The 27,932-nt window shown below is 45.7% G+C and overlaps 2 protein-coding genes across 7 annotated transcripts in view; one reads left to right on the top strand and one right to left on the bottom strand.

Moving 5' to 3' along the window:
- The window catches only part of ADAM22 (ADAM metallopeptidase domain 22), a 281,199-nt gene that overhangs the window by 166,414 nt on the left and 86,853 nt on the right, over window positions 1-27,932 (top strand). For all 6 annotated transcript variants that reach the window (XM_040434533.1, XM_040434530.1, XM_040434531.1 and 3 more), the window contains exons 7-10: window positions 22,700-22,769; window positions 25,337-25,407; window positions 25,887-25,961; window positions 26,722-26,793. In XM_040434533.1, the coding sequence (XP_040290467.1) occupies window positions 22,700-22,769; window positions 25,337-25,407; window positions 25,887-25,961; window positions 26,722-26,793 (288 nt within the window). The remainder of the gene's footprint in view (window positions 1-22,699; window positions 22,770-25,336; window positions 25,408-25,886; window positions 25,962-26,721; window positions 26,794-27,932) is intronic.
- LOC121002890 (claudin-12-like) lies at window positions 6,978-16,147 on the bottom strand. The gene is made up of 2 exons (XM_040434534.1): window positions 16,066-16,147; window positions 6,978-8,488 (listed from the first exon to the last, which is right to left on the bottom strand). The coding sequence occupies exon 2, from the start codon at window positions 8,462-8,464 to the stop codon at window positions 7,727-7,729; it is 738 nt and encodes a 245-aa protein (XP_040290468.1). The 5' UTR covers window positions 8,465-8,488; window positions 16,066-16,147; the 3' UTR covers window positions 6,978-7,726.

The following is a 27,932-nucleotide window of genomic DNA, read 5'->3' as shown; positions in this document are numbered from 1 at the left end:
TTGATCGGTGATGGTCTGAGTGCAGAGACACCCGCCAATCTCTAGAATGAGGGGAGAGAAGTGAGTGCATATCTTGCTTTCTCTCCTTGCTGCATGAGACAAATGCCATGGAAGTCTATGGGCCAGTCTTGATTCTGTCCTCTATAGACGTCTATGGGCCTGTCTTGATTCCGTCCTCTATAGACGTCTATGGGCCCGTCTTGATTCCGTCCTCTATAGACGTCTATGGGCCCGTCTTGATTCCGTCCTCTATAGACTTCTATGGGCCCGTCTTGATTCCGTCCTCTATAGACGTCTATGGGCCCGTCTTGATTCCGTCCTCTATAGACGTCTATGGGCCTGTCTTGATTCAGTCCTCTAGACGTCTATGGGCCCGTCTTGATTCCGTCCTCTTCAACGAGGAGAGAGAATAATATTTGTGAGCTTCCCTTGCTCGTTCTAGAGATCGGAGGGGTTTTCTGCACTCAGACCCCCACAAATCTAAAGTTTTTTAAAAAATGTTAGTGATGCACTGGAGCACAGAACTAATAGGGCCGGAGTATTCCCAGATTGCAGCCATTACTTAGTGTCTACATGGACCGCACAGTGTGCAGAACCTGGCAGTGAAGGTAGTGCCACATACCCTTCTCTCTACCAATCATTCTTGTGTATAGGGGGGATTGGACTTGCTACAGGTAGAACATCTATCTTAGAAAACCCCTTTAAGACCGATGGATTTCCTTCAAACATTAAAGGGGTTGTTCAGGATTAGAAAAACATGGCTGCTTTCTTCTAAAGGCAGCACCACAACTGTCTCCGGGTAGTCACACAATAATAATAATAATAAAATAAAACACACACATGATACAACATTCAGACCAGTCATTAAAAGTTTTATTTCACCATTTGATAAAAATACATCAAAACTCAACATGACCGGCATGTAAACATCGAGGGACAGTAACAAAATCAAGCACTTTACACCAGCAGCTAAAATACCGAAACCTATAGACTGCATAGAAAATACAGTAAAACAACCTCTCATTGCATTGTGTGTTTGTTGGTGGTTTTTGCCTTCTGGTGGCGCTATTATTTTTACTTTGTTGTAACACAACCCTTCACACTGTGCTGTAAGGAAGGTTACAAATCCAATATCAGGATTGGAAACAGGGTGACCTCTCTTTTTGGCATTTTCAAAGAGAATGGTGTGGGCCGATGGGGTTGTGTCCAGTGCAGAGCCTGGGGGCGGGGCAGGTCACAGAGAGAATCCCTTTGTCATGCTCCGCCCCCTCAGACCCTGCACTAGGCATAGCGCCTTATTTATCAAACCTAATATAAATCTGCTCTAGTTGCCCATTTTAACCAAATTTTATTTAATTAGAGGTTTTTTTTATTTTTAGTGTAGGCATAACTGTGTTCCAAGAGTCCTCACTTTTTTTCCTTTTTCTGTTGACTTGAGAGCTTACTTATTTTCCATAGGTAGCACTGTAGTTTTCATTGGCACCACTTTTGGGTTAGATAGGATCTACTAAATCACTTTTCATTATTTTTTTTTTTTTTTTGGGGGGGGGGGGGAATGTAATTTTTTTCTTTAATCTGGTCACCATGTCATACAAACAAGTTAATTTTGAGGTATACTCCATTTGAATAATATTGACTGGAAACGGGGCCAGGGTGGGCTAAAAAAAAGAACACGTTACTAAAGGAACCCCGGCTGCTGCAGTTCGGCCACTGCTCTGGTCTCTGCCTCGACATGTCCGAAATGACTTGCACTGCCCTCTTGGCCAATCATTGATTGAGGTGGATCAACATTACGGCCAGCAATTGTCAGAGAGGGTAGTCCAATCCATTTCCGGCAGGCCGAGCCATGACGTGGAGAGGAGCTGGGACTGAAGCAGCGAAAGGGATTAGTAAATTGAGGAAAGATTGTTTGTTATTTTACCCCACTCCAATTAAAATGACCCCCCCCCCAGAATACCCTTTTAATTCTGATAAATTTTTCTTTGATTTTTAGATATAAAATTTTTTTTTTTTTTCTTTGTACGGTACATAGAAATATATTTATTTATTTTTATCTCCCACTAGGACTTCCACCTGTGATCCTCCAATCCCTTCCATAATATATTTCAGTACTCCTGTACTGCAGTGCATTATGCCCGTCAGTGTTACACGGCCTAATAACCTCACAGACGAGGTAGCCTTTGTCAGGCCGGAGCTGCCATGGTAGCCCATCAGCACCCACTGACTGTATGGGCACCGATGGGGTGACAGAACTAATACAGCTGACACCGCCATATGTTTACAGCACCATACGAGCAATCATAATTGAGCTTCGGGTGCCAGAAGGCCAGTTTTTTATTTTATTTGGTTTTGATAAATGGGGCCCGGAGCATCCGTTCTCAGACGTTCCCCGGACAAACGCTCTGCGGTGCATTTCAGATCAACAAGGAGAAAAATAAAAAATGAATTGACCCTATACCTCAGCCTGCCCACCCATCCCACCGGGTTTCCTGCACTACTCAAATGGAGACGAGCACTAGCCCCTATGGTGGGGCAATGGTAGAGGACGGGGGTAAGAAGGGAGTCTGAGGTCATCAGTCGATATGTTATGAAAACAAAAAGGGAAAATCCCTTTGCCCTGTCGTCTACCTCATCGGAGCTTTATTTTAAAGAAATATACATCTTATCTCAATGTATTTACAAATGTTCTGTAAAAAATATAGACTTTTTATCCCATAGATATTTTCTTCTGTAACTGCATTGATGGATATGACCGATGTAAACCCCCCCCCATGTCTTTCAAATGTCTTGTAGGACTAGCTCAGCCGAATGTAATGACACCCTTCCCTTAGCGATCTGCTGCTTCGTTCTGGAGAAAAAGTATTTTTAATTCATAAGCAAGTGAGCAGTTATGTGCACCGAGGGCGGGCCCAAGCCACTCTGTGCACCGAGGGCGGGCCCAAGCCACTCTGTGCACCGAGGGCGGGCCCAAGCCACTCTGTGCACCGAGGGCGGGCCCAAGCCACTCTGTGCACCGAGGGCGGGCCCAAGCCACTCTGTGCACCGAGGGCGGGCCCAAGCCACTCTGTGCACCGAGGGCGGGCCCAAGCCACTCTGTGCACCGAGGGCGGGCCCAAGCCACTCTGTGCACCGAGGGCGGGCCCAAGCCACTCTGTGCACCGAGGGCGGGCCCAAGCCACTCTGTGCACCGAGGGCGGGCCCAAGCCACTCTGTGCACCGAGGGCGGGCCCAAGCCACTCTGTGCACCGAGGGCGGGCCCAAGCCACTCTGTGCACCGAGGGCGGGCCCAAGCCACTCTGTGCACCGAGGGCGGGCCCAAGCCACTCTGTGCACCGAGGGCGGGCCCAAGCCACTCTGTGCACCGAGGGCGGGCCCAAGCCACTCTGTGCACCGAGGGCGGGCCCAAGCCACTCTGTGCACCGAGGGCGGGCCCAAGCCACTCTGTGCACCGAGGGCGGGCCCAAGCCACTCTGTGCACCGAGGGCGGGCCCAAGCCACTCTGTGCACCGAGGGCGGGCCCAAGCCACTCTGTGCACCGAGGGCGGGCCCAAGCCACTCTGTGCACCGAGGGCGGGCCCAAGCCACTCTGTGCACCGAGGGCGGGCCCAAGCCACTCTGTGCACCGAGGGCGGGCCCAAGCCACTCTGTGCACCGAGGGCGGGCCCAAGCCACTCTGTGCATTCTTACTCCTCCTTCTCCATCCTGATTGACCAGGCAGGAACCATGACACTGCCAATCAAGGAGAGGGAGGGGCGAGAATGCACAGAGTGGCTTGGGCCCACCCTCGGTGCACATAACTGCTCACTTGCTTATGGCATAAAAGTACTTTTTCTCCAGGATGAAGAAACCGATTGCCAAGTGCAAGGTATCATTACATTCAGCTGAGCTAGCTCTGCAAGGCATTGTGCCAGGTTTATCAGTGATTTTCCTGGTGACAGACCCCCTTTAAGGGAAGGCCTCCTCCTATATGGGACCCCTACCCATCTATAAGCCAGCTGCAGAAAAGCTTCGCCCAACCCTTTATTAAGCATCATGTAAACATGGCCATACACATTGGATTAAGGTCAGCAAACCTGATGATTTTGGGGGGGGGAAGGCTGGTCTGTTTTTTTTTTTGGGGGGGGGCATAAGAGAGAAGACACTGAAATTCAACATGCCCAATCCTCTCCACCATCAGAAAGGTCTGACGGCAACATATTTCCCTCTCCTCATTTGGAACACATGTATGAGCGAGGTTTGGAGGAATGGCTGTTGGATGAACGACCCTTGGCTTACAGCTAATCAAGGTGTTTGGCCACCTTAATACTTAAAGGGGTATTCCGGTAATTCCATGGTATCCCCTATTGATAACAGCTGGATTAGTGGGTGTCTGATCGTGGCCGAGCGGAGCTGCAGTAGTCTATGGAACTGATAAAGAGCACTGCACTTGACAATGAATGGAGTAGCAGAGCACATGCTTACCCATCACTCCATTCAACCCCTCCTGCCCGCAGAGGACCCTGTGATTGTGTGGGTCCAAGTTATCAGTCCCCCACCAATATAGCAGTTATCCTCTATATAGCCATTACCGGAATACCTCTTTAAAGACATTGTACAGGTTTGCAAAACCAAACTACTGAAGTTTTTGTTAGGGTACGACCATACAGTGCAACTTGTACAGTTAAGACGTGGCCGTGCTGCATTCAATAATTAAACTAAGGCTAGTGCTACACAGGTCGCGGCTGAGTAGCGGTGATCCCGTAGAAATGAATGGGATTGCCACGGCAGTCGCAAGAAATACAACACGGCTGGATTTCTTGCGAGGGCCATCCCATTCATTTCTACGGGATCACCCCTGCACAGCGACCAGTGTAGCCCTAGCCTAATGGAGACCACACTGTTCAGTGGGTCTTTACTGTTAATGGCTGGGCATCGCCTTCAAAACCGCGCAGCCATTTCAGACGCCAATACAGACTCGCTGAACATGCGGTCTTCATTAGTTTAATTAGAGCCCGCTGCAGTACGGCCGCGTCACCGCACCGCATGGAGTAAGTAGTGAGGAATAGTTAGGGTTCGTTAGTCAACACTGACTACTTTTGGGTTCCTGAAGCACACCATTGGGTCTACCAGGGTTATGTTCTTTGAAAGTACAGTACCTAACAAAACTGAGCACACCCCTCACATTTCTGTAAATATTTTATTCTATCTTTTCATGGGACAGCACTGAAGATCTGACACTTTGATACATGTACAGTAGTCAGTGTACGGCTTGTATAATAGTGTAAATTGGGTGTGCCCTCAAAATAACAACACACAGCCATTAGTGTCTAAACCGCTGGCTACAAAAGTGAGTACACCCCTCAGTGAAAATGGCCAAATTGTGCCCAATTAGCCGATTTCCCTCCCCGGTGTCATGTGACTCGTTAGTGTTACAAGGTCTCAGGTGTGAATGGGGAGCCGGTGAGTTAGATTTGGTGTTTTCGCTCTCTCATACTGGTCACTGGAAGTTCAACATGGCTCCTCATGGCAAAGAACTCTCAGAGGATCTGAAAAAAAGAATTGTTGCTCTGTATAAAGATGGCCGAGGCTATAAGAAGATTGCCAGCACCCTGAAACTGAGCTGCAGCACGGTGGCCATGACCAGACAACGGTTTAACAAGACAGGTGCCACTCAGAACAGGCCTCGGCATGGTCGACCAGAGAAGTTGAGTGCACGTGCTCAGCGTCATATCCAGAGGTTGTACGAGTGCTGCCAGCAATACTACAGGGGTGGGGGGGGGGTCAGCGTGTCAGTGCACAGACCATACACCGCATCACATTTGCTGTCGTCCCAGAAGGAAGCCTGCAAACAGTTTGCTGAAGACAAGCAGACTAAGGACATTGACTACTGGAACCATGTCCTGTGGTCTGATGAGACCAAGATAAACTTATTTAGTTCAGATGGTGTCAGGAGTGTGTGGCGGCAACCAGGTGAGGAGCACAAGGACAAGTGTGTCCTGCCTACAGTCAGGCATGGTGGAGGGAGTGTCATGGTTTGGGGCTACATGAGTGCTGCCGGCTGTGGGGAGCTACAGTTCATTGAGGGAACCATGAATGTGAACATGTACTGTGACATACTGAAGCAGAGCATGATCCCCTCCGGAAACTGGGCCGCAGGGCAGTATTCCAACATGATAACGACCCCAAACACACCTCCAAAAAGACTACTGCCTTGTTAAAGAAACTGAGGGTAAATGTGCTGGACTGGCCAAGCATGTCTCCAGACCAAAACCCTATTGAGCATTTGTGGGGCAACGAAAGGTGGAGGAGCACAAGGTCTCTAACATCCACCAGGTGATGTGGTCATGGAGGAGTGGAAGAGGATTCCAGTGGTGACCTGTGAAGCTCTAGTGAACTCCATGCCCAAGAGAGTTAAAGAGGACCTTTAATGGGTCCAGACATTATGAAATGGGTATCAGGTTATGTAGTGCAGAGTACTATCGCTTACAATTTGGATGGATGTAATATCGCTTACAATTTTTTCTGGGCGCCGCTGTTCCCCACCGTTCACTTCTTCCGCCTGATATGTTCATGAATAGCATCGGTACAGGGAGGAGGAGACTGCCCGTTTCTCAATGGGCGTCTCCTTCTCCTTGGCTGTAGCGCTGTCCATTCACAGCGGAGAGCGTCACCCATTGAGAAACAGGCCAGTCTCCTCCTCCCTGCACCGATGCTATTCATTAACATATCAGGCGGGAGAAGTGAACGGGGGAACAGAGCGACGCCCAGAGATCTTACATCCATGGACTACGCCCTGCATAACCTGATACTTACTTCATAATGTCTGGACCCATGAAAGGTCCTCTTTAAGACACTGCTGGAAAATAATGGTGGCCACACAAAATAGACACTTTGGGCACAAATTGGCCGTTTTCACTGAGGGGTGTACTCACTTTTGTAGCCAGCGGTTTAGACACTAATGGCCGTGTGTTGTTATTTTGAGGGCACACCCAATTTACACTATTATACAAGCCGTACACTGACTACTGTACATGTATCAAAGTGTCAGATCTTCAGCGCTGTCCCACGAAAAGATAGAATACAATTTTTACAAAAATGTGAGGGGTGGACTTACTTTTGTGAGATATTGTACATCTATACCTACCAAAGAGTTTAATGGCACTTCTACATGACCAGCATAAGACATAACCTCAGGAAACATCTTTTTAATTAAATATATATATTTAAAAAAAAAATCCCCAAAACATTCAATGATGTTTTTTTTAGGCACTCATTTGGTCCATATATAATGAGATGCTGGTGACTCTGGGCATTGAGAATGAGGGGATGTGAATGGACCACTGTTGGTCCTTTTTTGCGTTAAATCCTTCATGGCTTACGTAATAATCTGAAACTGCAGAGACCTATTCACCGACAATATTCAGCTTCCAAAAATATCGATATTACAGCTATATAAACGATACGTAGTGATTCGGCTTCCGTTATGCAAAAACATCACTGTACGTTAATAGAAGTTTCAAGGCATGGCGGAAAGTGGCTTAAACGTTAATGCAACTCGTAAAAAGTAAAATTACAAAAAATAAAAACCTGGCATGTTAACAAAAGCAACACAATTACAAAAAAGAAAAAGAAAATATATATAAAAAAAAAAAATCTGCCAATATCGACCAACAGAATAAAACCACCAAATAAACAAAAAATAAAAAAATCAAATCTTTCATCTACAACAAGGAATGATGGGATGGATCTACGCAGTGTGTGTGACCACAGGAATGTCTATTTCGATGGCTGACATTCGGGACCGGGACGAGTACGAAGGGGCGACATAGCTGTGCATGCTGGGTGCATGGGAATATAGAGGCTGCCAAAATGGTGACGGCAGAGACTTGCAGGCACAATACCATAAAAACAGTAGCAGCGCTGTGAAGTACATCCCCCCGGAGCTGCCTATGGCGACAAAGACGGCAATGTCATAGGTAAAGTATGGCCCGTACTTCCTGTTCAAAACGTCGTTATAAAATATCGACCATATGGACGGCGTGAGACTAATGCTACCTGCCAGGATGTACAGCAAGCCGGCCACGAGATGGCAGCCGGGACTGTTGACGATGCACCTGGCGATTTTTAGGTTCGGCACGTTGGCGCTAAAGGTGGTGTTACATATCCCGGTGAGGCACAGGATGAGGGCGGAGCCAGCGGTGAGAATGCTGAATGGAATGGCAAACTGGAGGACGCGAATGTCTAACTGGTCCACGCTGGCGTACCACTCGCCGTCATACATCAGGCACTCCCTGGACCACTCCTGCCGAGTGCACTTTACCCACATGCCGACGCTGACGGTCAGGTTTTTTTCGTGTCTGTTATAGGTGTAGAGTTTCATCTGCCTCCACTGAGGCAGCAAGGTGGCGGTGAAAAGGCCCGCAATGGATGCAGTACCGCAGACGAAAGCCAGCAGGGTGACCGCGTGCACCTCCTGGCAGCCCATCGTTCTGCTCGGCTCTTGTGAAATCTAAATGAAAATAAAGGAAAAATGAAAATGCATTATAAAAAATATTAAAAATTGACCAAAATATCTATTTTTCCACCTCTGACTAGAGCACTTAAAAGGGGTACTCCGGTAACTAAACGGTATCCCCTATCCACTGAATAGACAGCGCCTAGCCTGTGCGTCCTGTTTTTCCCTGCCGTCTCATATAGAGAGAGAGAGGCTAGCCTGCGGGGTCCTGCTTCCTTCTCCCCCTCAAATCCTGTGCGTCCTGCTTCCCACATTGTGCCCGCACTGAATCCAGACCCATTCATTTCAATTGGCGTATGTACATGAGCGTTGTTTTTCACGCATCAGTTCTGCGTTGCGTGAAAAATCGCAGCATGTTCTATATTCAGCTTTTTTCACGCAACGCAGGCCCCATAGAAGTGAATGGGGCTGCGTGAAAAACGCATCGCATCCGCAAGCAATTGTTTTTCACTGATGGTTGCTAAGAGATGTTGTTTGTAAACATTCAGTTTTTTATCAGGCGCGTGAAAAACGCATCAATGCGCATTTCACCCACGCGGAAAAAAAAAACGAACCACTGAACGCAATCGCAGACAAAACTGACTGCAATTGCTTGCGAAATGGTGCGAGTTTTCCTGAACGCACCCGGACCTAATCCAGATCGTTCGTGTGCAAGAGGCCTAACCCCTTCAACATTGCCGATTCCGGTGCATAAAACATCCACTGTACACAGATTGCAAATACGCTCGTGTGAAAGAAGCCATAGGCTAGTCTCAATGACAGGGTGGGGGAAACGGGACCTAGAGGGTAGGCCAGCTGTTCCGAAACTACAACTCCCAGAATCCTCCTTTCACTTCTCTCTGAGTTACAAGACCGGGTGTAGTCGGTGTACAGGCTAGGAGTTGCTTTTTCACAGCAGCTAGAGAGCCAAAGGGCTAGGCTCTCTCTGACAGGTTGGGGATAGCAGGACCTACAGGCTAGGCTGCATGAGAGGGGCGGGGGGGGGGGGAGCAGGACACACAGGCTCTAACAGCTTATTACTAGTGTTGAGCGAACTTGTGGTTTAAGTTCGGCGTCAGAAGTTCGGGTTATCGAAGAATCCTGTTATGGATTCCAAATTCCGTTATGGTCCGTGGCAGCGGAATCCATAATGGGATTCTTCCATAAACCGAACCCAAATTTTGGACGCAGAACTTAACACACAAGTTCGCTCAACACTACTTATTACATTAAAATATACAATCAAATGATCGAAAACCACATACAGTCTCCCCGGAGATTCCCTCAAAGTTGCATGCCTAGACCCATTGGGCGTTCTCTATGTGGCTGTAACAAGAACGCGAGGCCCAGCGTGCCTCATGCCTCTGGGATATTGCACCTTATGAACAGTAGTCTCCATATTAGTTTAAACTTGCAAATTTTTTCACACAAGGAAAAAAGGAAGGGGGGGGGGGGAGAAATCAACATAATTCATCCTTCAGAAAAAAGCTAAACCTGGAGGCGTTCCTTTTGTGTCAAGGACTGAGAACAGCACAACTGCTGCGCTTCGCGCCCCCACACGCGCTGCACCGCCTTGTCATTTGTGAATGCTTTCTCCCTTGCAGCGTGTCAGGCCTCTCGGCTTATTATCTGCGCTCTTATGTCCTTTTCCTCCGCAGGTTTTTTCTTGCCTATAGCAGAAGAACTTCCAGTATGAAGCTGCATTGTATTTGTAGGGGATAGAAAGCCTCTGTACGGTACATGCCTTCAGGTCTGTGCACAGCCTTCTGGCAGGGGGTCAATGAACAGGATGGATCTGTGGGAAGGAGCGATGCTCTGAGTCATAGACGCATTCATTATGTCACTAGCTGGGACTTGTCCCTCGCTGTCCCTCCTGTATCCTGCGTAACTTTCTCACAATGTATTGTCTCCGTCAGACATCGAGTGCTGGGAGCTTGTACACACGGCTGGACGTCGGCTCCGTCTAAGGCTACATTCACACTACCGCTACCTTTTCGCATGCGGACCTATTCATTTCTAGGGGGCCGCAAAAAAAAACCAAAAAAACGCAGACCGCACACGAACGCCATCTGTCCCGTTCTTGTCTGTTTTGTGGACAAGAACAGGAATTTCTTGAATAGAGCCCGTGGAAAGTGCGGGATGTACACACGGGCAGGATCCGTATTTTGTGGACCGCAAAACGGTTATACACAGCCACGAAAAATATTTAGCACCTATGGACAGTATGGCTGGTTTCGCACAGTTTTTTTTATGGTGCTTCTGACAATTTTTGTTTTTATATATATTGTATATACCGTATATATATTTTTTGTATTATGCGTGTACATTCTTTTCATAAGTACTGCACCCCGGAATAGATGGCGCTATAATACTACAATTATATATATATATATATATATATATATATATATACACACACACACACACACACATATATGTATATATTCGTATTCTCACTGCTGGGACCTACTTATCACTAGCGTGAAGGTCCACGACTAGATTGGTGGTCACGCTTGCGCCCTGCTGCTCCAGTCCATGTCTAGTGCTATACTCAGCTGCCTCTATCAGTCCCATAGACGCTGAATGGATCGGAGAGGGTCCCTGCAGTCAAGACTCGCACCATTTACAGTATACCGTATGCAGCTAATATCCTATATGTCGTTTAAGAGGACCCCTCCCCTCTCCGGACATGTCTGTTTTAGTAACTACTTGCATCCCTCATCTGATAAAAATTCTGGAGCATCTAATCTAATGACTATATCAGGGCTGGCCAACCTGTGGCCCTCCAGCTGTTGTAAAACTACAACTCCCACCATGCTTTGCTGTAGACTGATACCTGTAGGCAGTCTGGGCATGCTGGGAGTTGTAGTTTTGCAACAGCTGGAGATCCTCAGGTTGGCCATCCCTGCTCTATATTGTCAACCCTCTATTATTGCTGCTAGAATGTATTGCTAGCCGTTAGTAATGAAGGTCCTGCTGGCTGTCACCAGTTGGTGGTGTCCCTGCAGTCTGAGCCTATCCAATCAGTGCTGCCGGGGTAATGCCTCATTCACACGATTTTGAGCCAAAACCATGTGCGTCTCTAAACACAGAACAGGTGCAGATCTTTCCCTTCGGCCTCTTGCACGCGGCCGTTCCGTGCATTGGGGACAGCAATTTGCGGTCCCCAATGCACGGGCCCCACCCGTGCAGCAGCCACGACGGATCCAGACCCATTCAACTTGAATGGGTCCGTGATCCGTCCGCACCGTCAAAAAACGGTGCAGAGGCATGGACAGAAACACCACGGAAGCACTTCATAGTGGTTCTGTGCTTCCTCCGGATTACGGACCTGCATGAGGCCTTATACCTGATGTCTGTAGAGGCTACAATCACTGAAGTGTGAATGAAGCTTAAAGGGGTTATCCCACTTCGCCTTTTTATACTTACCTGCTGCCACCGCACCGTTCACTTCCTGGATTCTGGCTGGGGGCGGGCTTCATCTTGATTGAAGTCTTCTCCCGGCCGGGCCGCACGCTGGACTGAACGTGCACGCTGCCGCGCATGCGCCATGTGACTTATTTCTGGCCAGTATAGTACAGAGCGCCAGACTGTGCAGGGACACGCCCCAACTGGTAACACCCAGCTGGACCTTCACTGCACATTGCTAGCAATTCATTCATAACTTCCAGAAGGAATAACAGATGACTGGTACAACACAGACAAAGGGATTGAGGCTCCAGAATGGTTATTACATGGGGGATGCAAGTATTTACTAAAACAGACGTGTCAGGAGAGGGGACGAGTTCTACGTAACTCCCATTTTCACCCTTCACGGGGACCTCATCTATAGGATAAACCTGCCATAATATAACAGTAGGTCTTCTTTCAACCCCCGTGAAGCCCACTTTGACGGCCAGTAATCAAACTGCACAAAAGTCCCATGTAAAGGCTCCGGAGAATGAAGGAGCGCTGGGGCGTCTTTACCTTCAGGGTTCGCCTCGTCTCCTCCGTGGATCCAGCCCGTTCAGTCCCCCCGGTCTCATCCTCTATACAGTCTTCTCCCCCAGGACTCGACAAGCCAATGATTCAGGATCTGGCAGCCATCACTTCTGTGCCTGAAAAGCTGTCAGGAGGGGAAGCGGCAAAGGTCTTGGCGGCGGCAAGTGACAGTTCTTCATCTGCTTGTCAGACTGGGGTGAAGCCGCTGACAACCCCGCACAATGACTTCTTTACCAGCACAAGGAAAGTCAGGTGCAGCTAAAGCTTTGCCGATCCCAAAGAATTTTTAGGCGAGGGGTATCGCCTCTGGTTGTGTGACTCCCTGGGTCATGCTCTGCCACATCACGGCCTGCATAGAGGCACAGCGAGGCCATCTGTCAGCCAGGGAAGGGATCGGTTCCCTTCCCTTAGGCCCCATTCACAAGACTGTATTTTTTGCGGATCGGATGCGGACCGATTCATTTCATTTGGGCCACGGAAGATGTGGACAGCACACAGTGTACGGTCCGCATCCATATGTCCGTTACGCAAAAGACAGACAGAACATGTCCTATTCTTGTCTGCTTTGCGGACAAAAGTAGACATTTGTTACAATGGATCTGCAAAAAAAAAACGGATTTCAAATGGATGCCATCTGTATTTTTGGCGGACCTCAAAATACACACGGTCGTGTGAATGCACCCATATTCTGTATCTAAATACCCTGGTAAAAAGGCGGCACCAACCCCCCAGCAGCCAGCTCTAAGGGCACAGGCCTGGGTTGCCCCTCCTCTGGGTTCACCCCTGCAGTGCCTGGTTTTGACTGAGGGTTGCCTCGTCACAATTTGATATATTATACCCCCCCCCCCAAAAAAAAAAAAATAATTCTAATTGCACCTAGCTGCAGTTTCTTCTTTACAGAACCTGCACACACAGCGGATTTGTTTGCGGAAAAACTGCATCAAAAAACCGCACATAAATCCACACTATGTATTGCGGTTTTGGTGCTCTTTTAGGCTTTTTTTTGGTGCCGATTTTCTGCTTATATCAGCAATACCACTGCAGTCTATGGGGAATACCAATGTGTGTAATCGCAGGAAAAAAAAGTGACACAAAAAAATAAAAAAAACGGAAAGTGCACACAAGACTTGGCAAATCTCATTCACTGTATGACACTTGTCGTTTCTCCGCACGGAAAAACCCACACATATTCCGCAACGTGTGCAGGTAGCCTTAGGCCTCTTTCACACGAGCGTGACGGATTAGGTCCGGAAAACTCGCACCATTGTGCAAGCAAGCTCAGTCAGTTTTGTCTGCGATTGCGTTCAGTTTTTTCCGCGCTGGTGCAATGCGTTTTAATGCGTTTTTCACGCGCGTGACGAAAAACTGAAGGTTTACAAACAACATCTCTTAGCAACCATCAGTGAAAAACACATTGCATCTGGACTTGCTTGCGGATGCAATACGTTTTTCACGCAGCCCCATTCACTTCTATGGGGCGTGAAAAAACGTAGACTATAGAACACGCTGCGATTTTTATGCAACGCAGAAGTGATGCGTGAAAAACAACGGTCATGTACACAGCCCCATTGAAATGAATGGGTCCGGATTCAGTGCGGGTGCAATGCTCGTGTGAAAGGGGTGGCTGCACACATTGCGGATTACACGCATTTCTTCCACACGGATTTACGTGCAGGAAAACCAGAGCGTAGCAGCACAGTACCAGCCGAGTGACAGATCTCATGTACACTTTGCTTTTTAGTTCCGTGCAGATTTAGTAATCTGCAGCATGGTAACGGTCTTAATTAACTGTGATTTTTGGGGCGGATTTCAGCCTTTTCAATGGAAGGGCGAGATCTGCGGCAAAACCGCATCAAATCCTGAACAAAAAAACGCAAATAACACACGTGGATTTTGGTGTGGAAACGCACAGAATTCTGCACCGAAAAAAGGTGCAAATTTTCCGTTCTGAAATCTGCACTTGTGCGCAGGTACCCTTAGAGTCTTAAAGCTGCCGTCGTGGTCGGGCAGGGGGGGCTTCCAGCTTTTATGCTGCTTGATGGAGATAGGGCATCAATACCCGATCGGCGGAGGTCCGACACTCAGCACCCCCGCGCGCCAGAGCTCCACGGCGCCCTCCATTGTGTGGTGGACAGAGCTGGTTACTGCAGCGCTGCTCCCACTGACTTTAGTGTAGGTCTCCATTAAACCCACAGAGGCGGAAAAAAACAAAAAACTTTCTTTTTACTGTGTGGAAAACACAAGGGCATTCAGCCAAAAAACGTACACTGCGCTGTATGTTTTTTGTTTTAATATTTCACAGCAGGGGTCAATGGGCGACACGTGTCTCTACGCTGGTACACATTGGGCAATGCTCCCGCCGTTATAAGTTACGTTGTATTTTCTAGTATCCTGAACAATTATTATCCTCGTCTCTATAACCAGTAATGAGCGGCTATTAGACGGCATATAAAATGTAATGAGGCTCGCCGGGGGGCATTGTACCCGGCCGTCAGCTTATAATTACACGGCATCGGCGTGGAGCAGTGATCTCCAACCTGTTGCTCAGCAGCTGGCGCGGAACTACAACCCCAGGCATGTTCTGATAGCCGTGTGCTGCCGGGGCATGCTGGGAGTTGTAGTTTATCAACAGGTTGGCGGGTGCACTGGCGTAAAGCAGGGGCCAGCAACCTTCAGCGCTCCAGCTGTTGTGAAACTACAATTCCCAGCAGACTCCATTCCCTTCTGTGTGAGCTCTGGGAAGAGCAGAGCAAGTGGGCACGCTGGGAGTTGTAGTTTTACCATGGCTGACCAGTGAAAGACGATGCATGGTTACATATCGTAGTTCAGAATCTGATACTTGTGGTTCCACCGCCCTTCGCTGGTATCTGTGCAAAATCAGGAGCGGATACCTCAACAGATGTAGCAGAGTTGAAACGGTCACTTAACCCTTGGATGGTGACTGCGGCGCTTGCATTAGGGTCACCCAGGGTCTCCATCCCTGCGTAGGCAGAAGACCCCATTATTGGGGTGTTATATCAAGCCCCTTTAAGAGTGCATTCACACAGAGAAGAAGATTTTTCTGCTGAAATTTCGACAGATGAAAATCGCTTGGATTTCTCCAAGTCCCATTTCGGTGTAGGGGGAGGGGCTCTGCAAGAAATCTGCCGCGTGTGAACACACCCCATGATAACGCGTTACGTTTACAAGTGATCGCAACTAACTCGGCACTGCTACATCCACACGTCAGTACTAAGCTTTATTCATAATATGCACGCTCTTCGGTCCTGCAAATGTTATCGCCCACCGTGAGGAGGTCACTCCGAATACCCTAATGTCCCCATCACCAGGCGTCCTGAATGCTACATTGTATCCACTGTTTACATCCGGTGAACTCGCCCCCGGCAAACACAGCTCTGCACCCCCTACAGCCAACACGAGTCACCTCTGCTGCAGTGTGTGCCACAGCTCAGAGGGCCCCCCCAACATTCACATCCCACCTGTAGCTTCTACAACTACAAGCCCCCCCCCCCCCCCCCGGTGTATAGAACAGTTCTTCAGCCTCCACCGGACTGATGACCGGAGGCCGTACCCTCCTCTATCCCCGGTCCGGACACCCCCCGGGCACTGACCTGTCAGCAGCGGGAGACACGGAGCCGCAGAGCGGAGCAGGAAGCCTGGCCGCGTCCGCACCGGAGCAGCCCGTGATGGGTATGGTGACGTGCGGAGCACGTGATACGGGCAGGTCACGTGACTCGCCTTCTGCACATATTCCTCCTGGCTGGGGGCTGCAGGGTGAGGGGGGGCGTTCAGACCGTGCGTCCACAGTGCGCCGTCTAATGCCGGGACCTACCTGGGCGAGATAGGTTGTATCCCGGAGGGCGGGAGAGATTCGGAGAAATGTGTAAAGGAAAACTGGCTTAGTTGCCCATAGCAACCAGAGTCCGCCTTACATTTTCCAAAGGAGTTGTGAAAAATGAAAACTGCAATCTGATTGGTTGCTATGGGCAACTGAGCCGGTTTTCCTTCATGCCAGTTTTTTTTTTTTTGGGGGAGAATCCGTGTAACGCACACGGAGTTACTGCAGTCGTATTCGCTGCGTAAAAATATACCGTGTGTGAATTTCCCCTGAGGCGAGGTTCACAGGGACAATATCCACTGTGGATTTCAATGCGGAAAACCGATTTTTGCAGCGCAGTTCGCATTCAAGACGCCATCATGGGCCCTGCGGTTTCCTGCGACTGTAAGCGAGCATGGTTATCCCTTACAGGTTATTTGGATGGCAGGCAGAGGCACGGAAAATATAGGTATATATATACATTGCAGTAGAACTTATTCACAAGTCGTTTGAAAGCACGGTGCTCTTATTGGTTGCAGTCTCTTAAAGGCACAGTGCTCTTATTGGTTGCAGTCTCTTAGGGTCCATTCACACGTCCGCAATTTCGTTCCACATTTTGCGGAACTGAATTGCAGACCCATTCATTTCTATGGGGCAGCACGATGCCCAGATCCGGAATTGCGGCTCCGCACTTCCAGGTCCGCAATTCCGACCCCGAAAAAAATAGAACATGTCCTATTCTAAAGGCATTTTCTATGAGAATGCCGGTGATGTGCGGTCCGCAAAATGTGGAACGCACATCGCCGATGTCCGTGTTTTGCGGATCCACGGATCCGTAGATCCGCAAAACACACACGGACGTGTGAATGGACCCTTAAAGGGATTGTCTCACTTCAGCAAATAGCATTTAATATGTAGAGAAAGTAAATAGAAGCCACTTAATGTATTGCTATCGTCCATATTGCCTCCTTTGCTGGCTGGATTCATTTTTCCATTACATTATACACTGCTTGTTTCCATGGTTACGACCACCCTGCAATCCATCAGTGGTGGTCGTGCTTGTACATGATAGGAAAAAGCACCAACCTATGTGCGTCCCACAGTCCCTATAGTGTGCAAGCACGACCACCACTGATGGATTGCAGGGTGGTCGTAACCATGGAAACAAGCAGTGTATAATGTGATGGAAAAATTAATCCAGCCAACAAAGAAAGCAATATGGATAATAACAATACATTAGTAAGTGACACTTCTCTACATGATAAATGTCACTTGCTGAAGTGGGACAACCCTTTTAAAGGCACAGCGCTCTTATTGGTTGCAGTCTCTTAAAGGCACAGCGCTCTTATTGGTTGCAGTCTCTTAAAGGGCATATCACTGTTGGTGGTTATCTGGATTCCAGAGGCACAGTAAGCGTATTGGTCCTCATGGAGAGACTCTCTTCAATTATTTACAGTCTATAACACCTTACAGAGGACCTTTCACCTCTCCTGACATGTCTGTTGTAATAGCTTCATACATTCCCCATGTAATAACATTTCTGGAGCCTCTATTCTTATGAGTCTATGTTGTGACATTCCTTTATTATTTCTACTAGAAGTTATGAATGAATTGCTATTAGCCTTCAGTAAGGGTACAGAGGGGAGGTAACTAGTTGGGGGGGGGGGGGGGGAGTGTATCTGCACAGACTGACAATGGCAGCACTGATTGGATAGAGTCAGACTGTGCAGGGACACGCCCCCAACTGGTTACCGCCCCTCTGTACCCTTACTGCAGAGTGCTAGCAATTCATTCATAACTTCTAGTAGAAATAATACAGGAATGGCACAACATAGAGACATAAGACTAGAGGCTCCAGAATTGTTATTACATGGGGAATGTACAGTACAGACCAAAAGTTTGGACACACCTTCTCATTCAAAGAGTTTTCTTTATTTTCATGACTATGAAAATTGTAGATTCACACTGAAGGCCTCAAAACTATGAATTAACACATGTGGAATTATATACATAACAAACAAGTGTGAAACTGAAAATATGTCATATTCTAGGTTCTTCAAAGTAGCCACCTTTTGCTTTGATTACTGCTTTGCACACTCTTGGCATTCTCTTGATGAGCTTCAAGAGGTAGTCCCCTGAAATGGTTTTCACTTCACAGGTGTGCCCTGTCAGGTTTAATAAGTGGGATTTCTTGCCTTATAAATGGGGTTGGGACCATCAGTGGCGTTGAGGAGAAGTCAGGTGGATACACAGCTGATAGTCCTACTGAATAGACTGTTAGAATTTGTATTATGGCAAGAAAAAAGCAGCTTAGTAAAGAAAAACGAGTGGCCATCATTACTTTAAGAAATGAAGGTCGGTCAGTCCGCCGACAAATTGGGAAAACTTTGAAAGTAAGGGCTATTTGACCATGAAGGAGAGTGATGGGGTGCTGCGCCAGATGACCTGGCCTCCACAGTCACCGGACCTGAACCCAATCGAGATGGTTTGGGGTGAGCTGGACCGCAGAGTGAAGGCAAAAGGGCCAACAAGTGCTAAGCATCTCTGGGAACTCCTTCAAGACTGTTGGAAGACCATTTCAGGGGACTACCTCTTGAAGAGAATGCCAAGAGTGTGCAAAGCAGTAATCAAAGCAAAAGGTGGCTACTTTGAAGAACCTAGAATATGACATATTTTCAGTTGTTTCACACTTGTTTGTTATGTATATAATTCCACATGTGTTAATTCATAGTTTTGATGCCTTCATAGTCATGAAAATAAAGAAAACTCTTTGAATGAGAAGGTGTGTCCAAACTTTTGGTCTGTACTGTATATAGTTACTAAAACAGGCATGTCAGAAGAGGTGAAAGGTCATCTTTAAGGGGAGTTTCACGCGAGCGCGTTCGATCCATGCCCCGTGTGATGAATCCGTTTACCACACACTCCCGAACAGCATCATTGGTGACGGACTGGGCCCCAAGAAATTATTTTCAGGGCCTAGCCCACATATCATCAATACAGTAAAATGTTTAAAAATCAAGAAGTAGACCCTAGTGGCGAGCTATTGGCTCCAAAGTTTTTTGTTTTTTTCTCCTGGACCTTTGGGGGGCACTATAGTGTGAGAGGCTGGTCCCACTGGTGGAACCTCTCGCACCCTGGTGGGCCTGGTGACTTATTATGGTGCCATCAGTTCCTGCCCGACCATCGGTCTACTGTCCAGTAGTCACGGCATTATGTGAGCACAGCAGGTCAAGCAGGAACTCACAGCATCATTAATCATTACGATGCTGTAAGTTCAGGTAAAAAAGAGTCGTATTGTGTCCGGGAAATACAGCCGTCACATGGAGCGTGTTTACTGGATGAAATTAGCTTAATAATGCTATTCCAAGGGGGAACGCCCTGATCCAGGCTTGATGATAGGCCATTGAAAACGGATAAAAAAGTATTTTATGGACATTTTGCATTAGAGTGTGTATCCATTGTCATCTAATTTTAAAGGGGTATTCCCACCTCTGGGACCCGCACCTATCTCGTAAAGGCAGCCGGCAAAGTGAAGGAGGGTGCACTGCACATGCGCAGCCGCCCTCCATTCGTTTCTATGGGGCCACCAAAAATAGCCGAGCGCTAGCTCAGGTATTTCTGTCGTCCCCATAGAAATGAATGGGAGCGATGGCTGCAGCAAATTGTAGACAACCTAATTGATACAATTCACATCTGAGTCCGACTATTTCCTCAGATAAATAAGTTCTTTTTGACGTGAGATGACGTTAATGATAAAATGTAGGTCTGCTTTATACAATAATACTCAGGTATTACAAAAATATGCAGATTTATTGGTTACAAGAATATAAACATATATAAGTAAATAAACATAATGATACATGCAAATGAATATATATAGCGTTAATATAAAGTATTACAAGCTTAACAATACATGTGAGTGGAAATAACTTGTCACATTATAACCAAGCTATTATTAGGTTAGGATATCAAAGTATGAACATAAGTCATATACATTACTTCTGTTCAGAGAAAACCTCATGATATCAGGATGGGCCTGTCTAATCCTAGACATCAATATAGAATGCTAAATACATTCTGCCCCCTCTAACCAACTACACATCACATGGCTTCAAGATGGGCAAATCCATCCAAGGATATAACTTAGAAGAGATAACTAATCCTTCCGCCCCATCCTGGACTATTTTCACATATATAACTTTGGTAAGACTATTAAGACAAATAACAGGGATCTAGGATCTTAAATGGAAAGGATTTGAAATAAATCTTTCCTGTGGGAATCCATCACTTAGCTTGGCGAAGAATGTTCTATCAATATATATATACATATATAAGCAATTATTTAATGCTTTGCTAGATTATGAGTCTAGATTCTTCTGCAGGTTAGAATGAAGCCTCACAATATCCTAAGACTACATCTCAATATGGAGATGATCAATTAATTTAATCATTTATTTATTCGCCAATCTAGATGGTATAATTTCACCCACACTATCAAATTAGTCTTAATAAAATGAAATATCATTTTCTGTGTCTCTTACCAAGTCCTAGCAGGAATCTCACTTCTGCTCCTAGGAAAGCTGGGTGGTCCATCATAGCGCATCTCATTATGGCTTTCATCTTGATAAACCCCTTTAGAGAGCTCCACTTCTCTCTTTTCCCTTTTTAATCTCCAGCTCTCGCCTTTTTTCTCTTGCTCCCCCCATGCTACTCCGCACACGAGTAATTATCCCCCCCCCCTTATCTAAGAATCATCCCCTTTAGATTAGGGATTCCCAATCAGGTAGGGTGGGTGTATTCGCATGCTAATAACATCATGACGTTATCTCAACTCCTAATATGGTATAGAACAAATAATGAAATAATATAATGTTGTCCATCTGCCTCCAGATGGCACTGCGGTATTGTAGATGAACATAACTTTTAAGCATTAAAATTAAATATCTAATAATATGTTTACATGAACTTGTTGACCTATCTTACCATAAATCATTGAGGAAGGTCTTTTCCTTACATTTTTAATTACCTATATCCTGGACTTGTTGGAGTTGACTGTCTTCTCCTATCTTTTTGAAATATAGGTTGAGCGGCTTTGATGCTTGGCATCGGAACTTGTATATTTCACTTATCTACGTCCATGAATAACTATTATTTTGAAATGGCATTTACTTTTCCCAGAAACCCAATTAACATAAACTTACTTGTTTCTGTATCTTCTACAATACCTTCTAAATGGTAAATACATGGTATAACATATATATAAATCGATACATTGTTACACATAGATAACACATTATATGAATTATTGATTAACATATGTTATAAACTAAATATACCATGCAGAGATATATATATAAAATATAATTATGAATATATAAATTGAACCTCATACAGCAGGTGTGTGATACGGACATGAGTCCTTATCAAGTAACCTTGTTCCCTCCAGACAGACATGTTTTAGGGAGTTGGCATACTCCTTAACAGATGGTCTCATATCTTTAGCACTAACTTTTAATACAATGTCCGTTTATGTTCACAATTATTTTTTTTTTTTATATAAACTGAACTTGCCATGAACTCATCTTGGCTTCCTCAGCCATATAACAAACCTTTGGTTCAGGCTGATCTTATTCTTAAAGGCAATGAGATGAGCATTCATTTTGATTATAATGTCATTAGATAATATTGTATGCGTATAAAAATGCACAACAAGGTGAGTATTTTTAATTTTTATTTTAACCCCTTTTCTTTTACACAATGTACCCGTTTTTAACAGCTGTTAGACAGGTGGACTCATGTCTAAACGACACTATTGATTTCAATGGGTTCTGTCCGGCCGTCCTAATTTTTGACGGCCGCTGTTCACTGGCCGTTAAAAAAACGGCCATGTGAATAGCCCCATAGACTTTAATTGGCTCTGAAATAGGCCATGTGAATGAGCCCTTAGATTGGGGTCTCCACTCACTTGTAGTTGTCACATTTGCCCCGGCAGTTACTCCTCCTGCCGCTCCAGTTTTCCTAAGGTTTGATGCATGGATCAGGGCGTTGACTCCTCTTTGACCCAGCGGCACTAGCCCTGCTGTCTTTTCTGTCAGGGCACTAGCCCTGCTGTCTTTTCTGTCAGGGCACTAGCCCTGCTGTCTCTTCTGTCAGGGCACTAGCCCTGCTGTCTCTTCTGTCAGGGCACTAGCCCTGCTGTCTCTTCTGTCAGGGCAGCCCGCTTCTCATCTGACTTTTTGTTCACACTCCACACTGAATGTCATCATTGCAGCCGTTGCACCTCCGTCTCCGCCCAGTACTTTTTTTCAGTTTAAAAAAAAAAACGGATCTTAGATGGAAATGGATCAAACTCATGCCAGTTGTGCAACAGGTATTAGTATTTGCTATTAGACATTATATAATGATTCAGTTTTTTTTTTATCCTATAGGATGATTATCAATTACATTCTGTTTACAAATCGAAAGTGCTTGAATTTCCTCTTGACGAATTGCCGTCTGGTAAGTTTTACGGGACTTTTCATGTGATTACTTTTTATGCCACGAATTTAAAACTCTTTTTAAACCTCTTTTGCTCACATATCTGGAGATTTTCTTTCTTTCCTTTCTGTGGGTGGGTAGCAGCTCACATGAGACAGTCAAGCACCTGCATCTCCCAGGCTGCATTGCAGTTAGCACTTGTTAACCCCTCACATATAGCCCCAGAGATGCATATGGTGTGTGAACGCCCCCCCCTAAATTTCCTTCTCCGCTGTCTAGAGAGAGATATACATTATTTTTGACTTATAAGACGCACCTTTGTTTATAAATAAAGTAAAATAATAATAATTAGAATCAGTCTAATTATTCAAATAACAAGACCTCATATTTCATTAGAATATACAACGTACCACTCCATCCTAAAGTAATAGACAAATGATTGTATCACTCCCGATATAACAGTCCCAGCACACCCCCTTCCTATTAATAATTTCAGCACTAAATTGCAATAACTATGCCTGCTCATGTTCTAACAGAAGAATAAAACTATTCATCACATCCCTAAATATGGCTACCATACTTCTACTTTACATAAGCACCACTTCAAGTCCCCCCCATCCCACTACACTACTACATAACTGGAACCCTCCCTACCCCGGCTACCAAATCACCTCCAAACCAATAGAAATACGAGAGACAGAAGGATGTAAGAATCAGCATTCCCCACAAGGATAATGCTTGGAATAATTGATACAAATTATTATTATTTTTTACTTTATTTATAACCAAAGGTGCGTCTTATAGGCCATTATATATATATATATATATATATATATATATATATATATATTGTGGGTGTGTGCTCGTGGTAGGCTACGGAAGCGGCGGCAGTATTGAGGCAATCACAGACAGGGCTGTATCCACATAGAGCATAGAACAAAAAGTCCTTCCATAGCAAACAAACAGCAGGTTTAATTCACCTTGTTTCTGTACGGATCACACCGGTCCTGCAGCCTTCTAGACTACCTGCCTTTGTCTCCCTCAGGCCGGAGGCCCTGCGGCTAGTGGCACCACAGGTCCCAGGGCTATCCTTCAGTTTGTGTTGCGCCCAGTCTCTCCTTGACCAGCACCGACTCTGTCTTTTAAAACCTCCAGCACAGCAAGACACACCCCACCCCTCATCTTCAGCAGGCTGGGCTCTTCAAAGGCCCAGCTCCACCAAAAACTTGGGCTGGCCGTGGGGAACAGGCACCCACCCTGCTCTTTACCTGTTCCCCATCTTAGCCTCTTCCTCTGCCCGCCCACGTGAAGAGCGGGCGGGCAGAGGAAGAGGCTGGGGTTCGGATATGACGAAAAGAGGCAGAACAGCCTGGGCACCAACGAGGTGAACGCCGCCCCTGGGCACTTGCGAGCCCTAATTTACATATGAATAAAAGTTCGTTTTTGCCTTGGGGGAACTTCCCAAGAAAACATCAAAGGTACCATTAGAATCATAGACTGCTATGCTAGAGCGCTATGTAAGTGGTCTATAAGGTCAAAATCTGGTAACAGACCTTTAAATGGAAGAGGTTTGGAACAACCAGGTCTCTTCTTAGAGCTGGCCGCCCCACCAAACTAAGTAATCGGGGGAGAGGTGACCAAGAACCCAATGGTCACTCTGGCTGAGCTCTAAAGATCCTGTGTGCTCATAGGAGAAACTTCCAGAAGGTCAACCATCACTGCAGCCTCCACCAATCTGGGCTTTATGGCAGTGTGACCAGAAAGAAGCCTTTACTGAGAAAAGGACACGTGAACGTGTACGAAAAAGCACGTAAAGGACTCTCAGACTGTGAGAAACAAGATTCTCTGGTCTGAAGAAACCAAGCATGAACTTTTTGGCCTAAATTCTAAGCGTCATGTCTGGGGGAAACCAGGCCCTGCCCATCACCTGTCCAATATCATCCCTACAGTGAAGCATGGTGGTGGTAGCGTCATGCTGCTGGGGTGTTTTCCAGTGGCTGGGACAGGGGAGACTGTCCTTGAGCGGCCCAGCTAGAGCCCTGACTTGAGCCCAATTGAACATCTCTGGAGAGACCTGATAAAGGCTGTCCTCTGAAATCCCCATCTAACCTGACAGAGCTTGAGATGATCTGCAGAGAAGAACGGCAGAAAATCCCCAAATTCAGGTGTTCAAACCTTGTGTCATCATCCCTATGAAGACTGGAGGCTGTAATATCTGCCAAAGGGGCTTCAACTAAGTCCTGAGTAAAAGATCTGAAGACTTATGTCAATGCAAGATTTTAGTTTGTCTTTTTTACTAAATTAGCAAAGATTTCACACATTCTGTTTTCACTTTCTCATTATGGGGGATTGAGTGCAGAATGATAGGGGGGGGGGGGGAACAAAATGTGAAAAAGGTGAACGGGTCTGAAAACTTTCTTAATGCTCTGTAAAGAGTAACTTTATGTTCCAGATATAGCAGATAGCTTATGACGTGTTTCAGGTCCTGGGTGACCTTCATGTAATTATAAGGCAGTAATTGCTTGGACATCTTAATGAATTGTGAACGTTTTACTTACATTTACTTTTATCATTTCTGTTGCATTTAGAATTCTGGTCGCTGAATGAGACATCTGTGAAGCTGAGTCAGACGTCAGGACCTCGGAGGAAAAAGAGAAATGTGAGTGACGCGGTCCAATGGGCAATTTCCAGTACAGAGAACAGGAGTATTCCATCAGGTTACCAAAGGCATTCCCATCATGTAAAATATTATTATATGGACATGCCATCACGTTAAGCTGGGACACCAGCAATCCTGAGAATGAAGGAGCTTCAAATTGGTAACTTGCTACTTCTCAAGTGGATTTGAGATCCGAGGGAGTAGAAGCCGTGACCTTGTGCACATGGCTGTGTTTTTACGCTGCGAGGCTATCCATGGTGTTTTACATGTGGATTACGCAGCGGAAATGCCTGATTTCTGCTGCAGAAGTAAAACTCGCATAGTGGTTAGACTAACCCATTTATTTCCAGAGGAGCTCCCCGGGATTGATAAATCTTCCCCAGCACCGTTTTGCTTTAGAAGACACAGCCTATCCCTGACCACAGAGGACGTCCGGTGATGTGCACAGCGCTGATATCATGTCTTCATTGTATTTCCAGGTTCAGTGGGTATCAAATAATGTCAAGGATGAGACGAAATATGTGGAACTAATGATTGTTAATGATCACCTAATGGTATAATAATTACAGAATCTATCTATCTATCTATCTATCTATCTATCTATCTATCTATCTATCTATCTATCTATCTATCTATCTATCTATCATCTATCTATTATCTATCTATCTATCTATCTCTCTATTATCTATCTATCTATCTATCTCTCTATTATCTATCTATCTATCTATCTATCTATCTATCTATCTATCTATCATCTATCTATTATCTCTCTATCTCTCTATCTATCTATCTATTATCTATCTATCTATCTATCTATCTATTATCTATCTCTCTAATATCTATCTATCTATCTCTATCTATTATCTATCTATCTATCTATCTATCTATCTATCTATCTATCTATTATCTATCTCTATCTATTATCTATCTATCTATCTATCTATCTATCTATCTATTATCTATCTATCTATTATCTATCTCTCTATCTCTCTCTAATATCTATCTATCTATCTATCTATCTATCTATCTATCATCTATCTATTATCTATCTATCTCTCTATTATCTATCTATCTAGCTATCTATCTATTTATCTATCTATCTATCTATCTATTATCTATCTCTCTAATATCTATCTATTATCTATCTATCTCTCTCTAATATCTATCTATCTATCTATCTATCTAATATCTATCTATCTATCTATCTATCTATATATCTATCTATCTATTATCTATCTATCTATCTATATCTCTCTAATATCTATCTATCATGTATATTATATCATTTATAGTATAGTTTCTGTTTCCTTTCAGTATAAGAAGCATCGTTTATCTGTTGGACAGACAAACAGTTATGCCAAATCTGTAGTGAACATGGCGGATTTAGTAAGTACAGTTATATACTACTGGGTGTCATGTAATAATTCAGCCATGATCTGCTCTCTTATTACAGGGAAATGCTCTACAACCTGTGACACCTCGACTGGAACCACAGCTCCCACCATGTCCTGACAGTCACAGACTTGAGACTATTGCAGACACCCGTTTTGGGGTTCTCGCCCCTCATGAGTACAGTGCATGGTTCTTGGTTGGTTAGACCTTTCATGTTGGTCTTGAGCTGTACTGACAAGAGGCATGAACCCCGAATCCGCTGTCTGCAGATGGGTCCTGTTTTCCTTTTGCAGAAGGCTGTTGGTTTGGCCAATATCCTTAGTTACGTTGCAAGACCTGTTAAAAGGTTGGGATTGGCTCTGAGGCAGCCACCTCCACTATATGACCCCACAGCTTTATTTCTCTAGGAGGAGAGCTAACTTTCACATCCTGGCTTATAAGATTTCCTAAACCAGCTGGGGCACTCTCCTGGCTTATAATGCAAAGAATTCTAACTATAGTGTCATGCATATTTCAGCCAGCAGGTGGTGCCGATGTTAATGATCTCTATGGACTCTGCACTCCCCCTGCAAACCTACTGCAGGCCGATATGCCATTCAGGAGTCCTGATGACCAACCTGCAAGCGGTGGAAGTATTACCGGTCGGCAGCCATCCTAGATGATCCCTTAGACTTGACATAAGAACAGACTTACTGGAATAATGATTTGACATTTTCCACGATCTTCAATAGGTTTCTCAGTGACAACACATAGGGGGGGATTTACTAATGCTATCTAAAATGGAGACAGTGTAATGTTGATCACAGGGCCTCAGTCTAGAAGACGCCGGCGCTTGCAGTAGTGCTGTGACCTTCTTGCAACTTACCCTAGGCCATGTGACATCACGTTCATCTGTCCCATGTGAATGGGGCTGAGCTGCGATACCAAGTACAGTCGCTATACAATGTACGGCGCTGTGAGAAGGCTGCCGCACTACTGCGAACGCCAGTGTCTTATCAAACAGCTGATCAGTGGGGGTCCTGGGTGTCAGACCCCCACCGATCAGATACAGATGACCTCATCAGTAGTAAAGTCTTAGAAAACCCCTTTAAGCCATACACCCTTTCCTGCTAAACCATTCCCTTTACCACTGT

The sequence above is a fragment of the Bufo bufo genome, chromosome 5, assembly GCF_905171765.1.
Source record: "Bufo bufo chromosome 5, aBufBuf1.1, whole genome shotgun sequence".
In the NCBI taxonomy this organism is placed as follows: Eukaryota; Metazoa; Chordata; class Amphibia; order Anura; family Bufonidae; genus Bufo; species Bufo bufo.
The sequence above is the reverse complement of the archived record's forward strand: the minus strand, read 5'-3'. Positions and strand labels throughout refer to the sequence as shown.

What these genes read in the sequence shown, in the direction of transcription:
- LOC121002890 (XM_040434534.1), bottom strand. Translation starts at nt 8,464, where the DNA reads ATGGGCTGCCAGGAGGTGCACGCGGTCACCCTGCTGGCTTTCGTCTGC.